This window comes from Aythya ferina (genome assembly GCF_964211825.1).
Source record: "Aythya ferina genome assembly, chromosome: 20".
NCBI lineage: Eukaryota > Metazoa > Chordata > Aves > Anseriformes > Anatidae > Aythya > Aythya ferina.
This window is the reverse complement of record NC_140318.1, coordinates 9,834,630-9,842,979: the sequence shown is the minus strand read 5'-3', so window position 1 is coordinate 9,842,979 and position 8,350 is coordinate 9,834,630. Positions and strand designations below refer to the sequence as shown.

At 52.1% G+C, this 8,350-nt stretch overlaps 1 protein-coding gene across 2 annotated transcripts; it reads left to right on the top strand.

The window, feature by feature from the left end:
• Window positions 1-879: 879 nt before the first annotated feature.
• On the top strand, window positions 880-4,590 carry LOC311421890 (P2Y purinoceptor 2-like). 2 transcript variants are annotated; one of them, XM_084494317.1, is made up of 2 exons: window positions 880-1,203; window positions 3,270-4,590. In XM_084494317.1, the coding sequence occupies exon 2, from the start codon at window positions 3,315-3,317 to the stop codon at window positions 4,236-4,238; it is 924 nt and encodes a 307-aa protein (XP_084350443.1). In that variant the 5' UTR covers window positions 880-1,203; window positions 3,270-3,314; the 3' UTR covers window positions 4,239-4,590. The 2 variants fall into 2 exon arrangements, with proteins under 2 accessions (XP_084350443.1, XP_084350444.1); XM_084494318.1 differs by lacking the exon at window positions 880-1,203 and adding an exon at window positions 2,884-3,122.
• The last annotated feature ends 3,760 nt before the right edge of the window (window positions 4,591-8,350 follow it).

Below are 8,350 nucleotides of genomic sequence, written 5' to 3'. Positions count from 1 at the left end.
GCTGGGAGCGATCAGCATGCAGAGCTGTGTACCTGAACTCCTGGAGTGCTGCGGGACGTGGCCGGGCTCCCAGCCTCAGCAGAGCAGGGGGACCCAAACGGGACAGAGATGTCCAAACGGCTGCACCCTTGGGAAGGGACAGGAATGCCTTGCTTTGGTGATCACATGCTGGATTTATCCCTATAAATGCCCTCCTGTTTCCTTCCAATAAACTCTTTTACGTACATCTTGTTTGCATTGTCTCCTTTCTCGTTCAGCCCTTACATGTTTCTTACATGTCTCTTCACGGATTTGGCAGCCTGGGAGCCAGCACAGGCAGTGGCTGCTGGCAGCGTAAGCGGTGACTCAGAAGGGCTAAAAGCATCTTCGAATGCTGAACTTGTAACACAAATGCTTGTTTTCTTGTCTTTTCCGCAGAGGAACACGTGGCTGCAATCCAGAGTCTTGTTTTGGATGGTTGTAGGCTTTGCTTTGTTCTTTTCCTTTTTTTTTTTTTTTTTTTTTTTTTTTCCTTCTCACACAAATATCCAGGTTGCTCTGCAGCTGTGTCAGGGAAGCTCCTGCCCAAGGGGTGCTCCTGCAGCGGGAGCTGATGATGGCAAAGAGCTGAGGGGCGGTGGGCTCTACAGAGACCGGGGCCAGCCCAGAGGCAGCCCTGAGGCCACGCTCAGTGCTTTAAAAGAAAAAGAATAAAATAAGAAACGAACAAAGTGCTTACTGTAAGCCACACCGCAGCCCTCACTCGAGGCTTCTCGTGGGGCGCTGCACAGTGCTGCATATGGAAGTCCCTGCGTGCAGCTCGGACTGCAGTCGATGCTGTCCGATGCTATGATTAGGCTCCGTGGGCTGTGCTCCAAACCACCGCTTTCTTAGAAACTTCCCTTTTGCCTTGAAATGGCTCAGAGAAGTCCTGCCCCTCCATGCCAAGCCAGAGAAATCCCCGGGTGGCTGGGTGCAGGGAGGGTTCCAAGCACTGCGGTGCCACCAGCCCTGGAGTGACCCCCGGGGACTGCTCCCCTCTGGCCCCAAAGAGCTCTCTGGGGTGGAGCAGCAGGAGGTCACCCTCCAGGTGACAGGCTAAACCAGGGGAATTTTGTACATAAAGAAGGAGCAAAATCCCTGCTGTGCTGAGAGGCAGAGGTGGATGCTGCTCTGTGTTCCTCCTCTCCAGGTCCTGCTCTGATCCTTAGCGCTGTTTTTGAGGTAAGTCTATGGTTAATGGCTTGTGTGATTCACCTTCAAGGTAAGTGAAAATTCATTTTTTTTTGTGCCTTGCCTTGGTAAGTCAATTCTGATTTTTTTTTTTTTTTGAGTAATTCTTAGTTGTTTTCTTCTTACTGCTTTTAATTTCTCATCTTACTCAGAGTAGGGAGGCTCTCTTTCTTTCATGAAGAAATTACTGCATATATTTAAACTCACTTTCTACAGGGCAGGGTGAACCCAGGCATCAACCCCAGCCCTCACTAGCACAGGAAGAATAAAGCTGAGGAGCCTGAGGACTGTTTGCCACCCCCAGAACCAGGCTGGTCACTGTGTCCACAGCGGTTCTGCTCCGGGCAGGAAGGAAAGGCTCTGCTTGCTGCCAGCTCTCTGCAACAGGGCAGCCCCGGTTCGGGTTTTCTGGATCAGCTGCAAATCCTTGTGGATGATAGCAGCAACAAAACCTTATTTTAAAAAAGTGCTTAATTTTGGAAAGCTTCACTTCTAGGGCAAAAAAGACAGAGGTGAGCAAACTGTTAATGCAAAGGTGTCTGCAGTGGCCATACACCTTTTTGTATTAGGAGGTATTGTCTTTAGGAGTTGGCTAAACCAGGGGGGTGCTGGTTATTAATCCATAGTGTCCATGGCTTTGAACTCCTGTTTTCACCAACAGGAGAGTTAAAGGCTGCAGTGAGGAAGTGGCGCCCTGTGGGTGGTGGTTCTCAGCCCTTTCTGAGCTGCTCAGGCCATGTCCATCGCCCACCACATCCAGCCAGTCCTGAGCAGACAGAAAGGTGTGGTTTAATCACAAGTTCCTCTGGCCGACAGAAGCCATGAGAGACCAAAGGTGCCTTTGCCTGAAAATGCATCAGCTGTGAAAACACCTTCACGCCCCATTTCTCCCTGTGGTCCATCCCTGGGCACAGGGGCTGCATCCCAGAGCAGTGCTGAGCACTGGGGGATGCTCGGGAGTGGTGGGCTCATACCCTAAAGGCAGCGTGAGTGACAGCTCACACGAGAGCCAGGCTTTAAAGCCAAGTGCTTAAACACAGGCAAAGAAAAGTGTCTGATTTCAGGTTCATCCAGGTAAGGATTGAGGCTCCCAAGTGGCTGGGGAAAACTTTCCTGCTGGTGAGACACCAACGGGCTTAGAGGCTGCGTGCCAAAAAGAGGAGGCCCGGCACTGCCGTGGTGGTCCCACTCCTCGCCCTTCCACCACTGCTGCCGAGGAGGTCAGTGGAGGTCACCCCTTGGTGGTGAGTGCCAGCGGCTGAAAATGCAGCCCCGGGATGGCACCGGGCAGCCCCCGGCTCCTTGTGCAGTAAATAACAAGACCTAAAAGGCACAAACCCAGTGGGGTGAAGACCAGCAGAAGCAACAGCCCCATGGTCCTCCCTCCTGGAGAAAGAGACCGGAGCTGCTCCCTGCGCCAGGTTGCGCAGTGCCTTGCACCCCCTGTGGTGTCCCGCTGTGCTTGGCGGGTGGTGCGAGGATTTCGGATGCGGCAGCTGAGCGGGGTGGGTGTGTGGGGGCTGCTCTGTCTGCCGGGCGGTGAAGTCTGGCAGCAGAAGGTGGGGTAATTCAGTCGGCCGCTTGCCAGTTGCGCTGTAACAAAACCTGCTAAATGATTGTAGTGTGGGTGATGCTGGGCTCTTGCAAGGGATTTTAAATGCAGAGGCTTTTGGAGCCAGGCAGTGACAGCATCATTCATTTCATCTTCTCTTGTGAGCAGTTAGTAGCGGTTAACGTGTGAGCTGCTCCTGTGGTTCCTTTGTTGCCTTTTCTCTTTCTTTTGCAGCACAGGCAGAGGAAGCCAAGCTGAGTGTGGCGGGGTCAGGTCCAATTACCACAAGGTCGTGCTTGCTTGTGAAGAGTAGGACGTGGCCCCTTGCACCTGCCAGGTCTCCTCCGTCGTGCCTGTGGTAATTAATAGTCATTGTTTGGCCACAGATCTTCAGCCTCGGCAACAGTGTTTGAAAACCCGCCTCTGATGCAGCTCAGCCTTCATGTGCAAGAAGATGAGCTCGGGTAGATTCACTGCTTTCTCTCTTCCACCCCAACCCTTGCAGGACAGCACAGAGGTGTCCAAGGAGCTGCTGGCCTCGCTCGCCTTCATGAACACCAGCTCGGACTGCTTGCCCCAGGAGCTGCATCCTGCCATCCCTGCCCTGGGGACCCTGCTCCTGCTGGGCTGCATCCTGCTCAACGGCGTGAGCTTCTGGGTCTTCTGCTTCCACATCAAGCAGTGGGATTCAGGCATGATCCTCCAGTTCAGCCTGGTCCTGGCAGACATCACCATCATCCCTGTTGCTCCCCTCCGGATTTCCTACCTCAGCCTCGGCAGCCAGTGGCCATTTGGCCAATTTCTCTGCCAGCTCGAAGTCTTCCTGCACAGCACCCACATGTACGGCAGCATCTATTTCCTGACGCTCATCTGCATCCACCGGTACTTTGTGGTTGTTCGGTACAAGAGCAAGTCCCTCTGGAAGAAGAGGACCTTCTTGAGAAAGCTGTGCTTGTTTGTCTGGATCATCCTCTTTGTCCAAGGGCTGCCTTTCTTCTTCGTCCTCAAAACTTCGGTTATTGATGGCTCAGAAAGATGCCTGAATATTCACCAGTCAGAATTGTCCTCTGTTTACATAGTCTACAACATGGTTGTGGTTGTGTTCTCTTTCCTCCTGCCCTTTGCTGTTTCCTTGACATGCGGTGCTCTGCTGGGAGCTGCCATTGCTAAAGCAGCCAAGAGAAGCTCCAGAGGTAAGAAGATGAAGAACAGGTCTCTGCAGATGATAACAGTGTCTCTGGTGATTTTTGCCATCTGCTTCGGTCCTCTGCACATCTGCAGGACCATAGGCGTCATTGTGAAGTACTACGACATATCTTGCCAGCTCCTGCACCAAGTGGAAGTTGCCTACTACATCAGCTGGGTCTTCACCATGGCAAACACCTGCCTGGATCCCCTGATCTACGTGTTTGCCAATGATAAGTTTAAGAAGAGCTTTGCTGACTCCTTCCGCAAACGGTGGGGCACCAACTGAGTGTGGCAGGGAACTGGGAGCCCCCTGAGGGAAGATGCTGAAGAACTGGACCCTGAGCTTCTCCCTCCTTTTTTCTGTCCCAGGTCCCCAGAGCTACCAGCAGCAGTTCAGCCTGGCAACACTGCAGGACCTGGGGGTTTCTCTGTGTTCCCCCAGTGACACCACGGGGTTGTTCCTGCAGGCAGGGCTGTAAGGAGGCTCTGACTATGCACAGCTCCTGGCCGTATCCCAGGTGGTTGGACCTCTTGTGCATGGGTTCCTTGAGAGTGCTGAAAGAGCCAAGCCCTACTGAGTACAAGGGGGGAATAGGGAAAGAATTTATACCTAAAGTCATAAATCAGGAGAAAATCCAGTGAAAACTGTTGTGAATTCCTGACTGTGAATGTTTTTGTGCTTTTTTGGGAGGAGGGTCTGCATGTGCATGGAGCTGAGGAGGGTGCAGGTCCCAGAACCCACAGAATGCCCCCTGTCCCTGACCCTTGGGCACCAGCATCTCCCCATGCTCCCCCTTACCCACGCATCTGATGGAAGGACAAGGTGGCAGATGTTGAGCCACGGATGAGGGGTACAGGTGGGAGGTGTGTGGATGGGGAAAGGAGCTTCATCAGCCTGGTAGGAAATCTGGACTCAGTCTGTTGGAAGGTCCTCGGGAACAGGATTGTGTGCGCCCCTCTCATCAGCCTGCCCTCGTCCCATGACGACTGGGCTGAACGCCTGCGAGGAGCTTCCTTCACCCCACTCTGAGTGGCAGCCAGGGAGAGCAAAAGTGTGGGGTGAAGGGTGCAGAAACCTGGAGCCTGAATGCAAAGGCCATGCTTGTCCCGTTTGGGCATGTTGCCTGGCCAGCCCTCAGCCCTCTGGCTGCTCTCATCCTTGGCACCTTTACCTTGAGGCAGGGGACTGTGTTTCATGGTCTTCTCCTTCTTCAATCACGCCATGCAAATGGGTTCCTGGCCTCTGGGAGCATGGCAGCCCCAGGGCAGTGGCTTCTCCCTCGGGGTGGTGGGAAGTGGCTGCTCTCTGCTGCAGGAGCAGGGGGAGTGGAAGAGCCTGAGCTCGTGGGGGCAGAACTGCTGAGCTGGGTGCTGGGTCAGCCGAGGTGGAGGAGCCGGCAGTTCTTGGGCTGCTCAGGGTTTCTGCAGATTAGAAATACAGTATAGCTTTAAAAATGTATATAATTTTGTGGGGAAGCAGGCTTCTTTTAAACCCAGGTTTGACACTGGGGGATGTGAGAGTGTTGGAGGCTCTGACTGCTGCAGCTCCAAACTCATAATGGAAAGTGAGGTGCAAAAATAGTGTTTAAAAGAGTGGGCAGAGTTGTAACGTCACTTCCCCTAGGGTCATGTGCTCCAGCCCTTCCCTGTGCCCTGCCTCAGTTCACCTCTCTGTAAAACAGACCCAGCCAAGCAGAGTTGTGCTGACTAAACAGAGCTGCACACTTGAGTGCGTTTTTGTGTTACAGGGTGGCAAACCATGGCAAAGAAGGCGGCAGAGAGAGGAGAAGCTGGCGGGGTATAAGGCAATGGCTTGGATGTTCAGGGTTTATTTTTAGGCTTTGCTATACACTTTGTAAGCATCATACTGGATCCAAATTTCACTTCTCCATCTCTGAAATGCATCTAATTGCCCTTCCTTTTTCTGTCTTGCCTCTTTCAACTGAAAACCTACAGCCGGAGATCATGCTCACAGTTTACTTTCTGTATGAGCAAAGCCAGGCACAGAGATCTCGATTTTGTCTGGATTTCCTGGAAGATGCTGTAATGACTGCTGCTGCTAGGACAACAGGGAACAAGACCTCATCACCTAAGAGGAATTGGGTTGTGGTTGGGATTTTCATCAAGGTTTTGGTTCCCAGTACCCCACTTCAGTTTGGGTTTGGATGTCTCAGCTGTTGGATCTGCCTCCATGCCTGCTCCTTCCCATCTGGTCCACCAGCGGAGCCAGTGGACCAGAACCCACTAACTGCCCACAGAACCCAACAGATAATGCATTCATCCTGGAAACTGCTACCAAGGGCACCCAGAAGTGGCCAGGAGACTCATTTTCTAACTTTGCTTCCCTCTCCCAGTTAATTCTTTGGCTAATCCCTGCCTGCCTTGCAGGTGGGAGTTGTGCAGCTTAATTTGATTTTTGCCTATAATGATAGTTAATCCCTTGCATGATCAGACAGAAGGTGTTGTTCCTTACTGTTGGTAATGCTGCTTTTGGATGGGTCCTATTGCAACATCCAGGCAAGCTTCATAGTCCTGCCTTGCATGGGCATGTGGGTGGCAGTGAGCTTGGTTTCGGGCTCCTGCTTGAAGGAGGAAATATTTTTGTGTTGAGCTGATACAAAAATGAGGAGGCATTTGTATGTGTCTGTGGAAAGGGTGGTTGTCCCTGTCCCTGATCACAGCATTTGCCAAAGTGTCCAACAGAAAGCTGAAGACCCATACTCAAAACCCAGGCGAGCAAGTGATGGGGAGGAACCACGTCAGGATAATCCCTTTTTGTTCCACCAGGGAGCACAGCTTGAGTAATTTTGATGCAAAATGTTTTCCAGATCAACATTCACCTTCCTACTCTTAATGAACTGGCAGTCAGTAATTCAGCCATGACAGCTCGCTTGAAAACCAACAGCTGTTCAGGCAAGTACAGCTACGGCAAATGCTCGGGCACCGAAACGTATCTGCAGTCTTGCATGTGACTGGATCTCATCCTACATTTAAAAACCCAACTCTACCCTAAGCATGACCACAAATCCTCTTTTCTTGGTTTGAGCTGCTAGTATTTGGTAACTGCAGTGAAAGCATCCCATCTCACGTAGTCACAGCATGACTGGGTCCCTCTGGTCCAACCCCTGCTCCAACAGGGCCATCCTGAGCAGGGTGCCCAGCACCACATCCAGGTGCCTTTAGAGGATCTCCAAGGAGGGAACTCCACAACCTCTCTGAGCAATCTGTGACAGTGCTCTGTCACCTGCACTGTGAATAAATGCTCGCTGATGGCCAGGGGAACCTCTTTTGTTCCAATTTTTGCCCAGTGCCTCTTGGAGTTGGACTCAACAATCCTTGTGAGTCCCTTCCAACTTGGGATAGTCTATGATGCTTGTCCTGGCACTTGGCACCATGGAAAAAAGCCTGGCTCCCTCTTTGTTGCACCTTCCTTCAGGTATTTATAGATGTTGATGAGATCCCCCCTGAGCTTCTGTTTCTCCAGGCTGAGCAGTCCCAGCTCAGCCTCCCCTTGCAGTAGAGGGGCTCCAGGCCCTTCTACATCCTGGTGGCCCTCTGCTGTGCTCCTTCCAGTACATGCAGGTCTTTCTTGTAGTGTGGGGCCCAGAGCTGGAGCCAGCACTCCAGGTGTGGCCTACAGTACTGTGTCCTGTTCTCAAGTACTGTGTCCATTTCAGGAGTGTTTGATCTTGAGGAACTTTTAGGATCATGGTCCCTATTCACTTGCTATAAGGAGACTGCCTTTAAGCTTTTGCTGTTTTAAGGTGATTCTTACACCTTTCTGAGATGAGCTCGTGCACTTATAAGGCACACAACCACACCATTACTTAGTTAAATTTAGGTTATTGCTGCTTGATAGCTGCACCTTTACTGGATCTGAAGCCTCACCCAGATGCCATACCCGGCACCTCGTTCACAAGGCAGTCACCATTTGTTTCTAGCTTTGAGCAAAGGTGAAGATGCTGATGATTTCGGACCATTGACCTGTACCACTTTCAGGTTTCAGGATCTTGATGCCATCTCCTTCACTCCAGTCTAAGCTCATGTTGGTTCCCCCCAGCTCTGAGCCCTGGTTCAGCCCTGAAAAGTGGCCAAGGGCTGGGGGCAGCAAATGGGGGTTTTCTTCCACCAACTCTCTGTCGCTGGGCTGAAGGGGAGAGGGGAGCCCAGCAGGAGTGTGACAGGCTGTGGCCAGCAGTGAATGCCCATGTCCAGGTTGGGACGCAGCCCTGGGTGAAGGCCATGGCCCTGCCTGGCCCAGCCTCTGCAGGCCCGGCTGAGCAGCCTGCTGTAGTCTTTGCAGACTGGCCCCAGCATGAACCTCTCATAAGGCCATTTATTAAATGTGCACAGAAGCAGCTTGTGATTAACAATCATGGCTTTTTGTTTGTTTGTTTG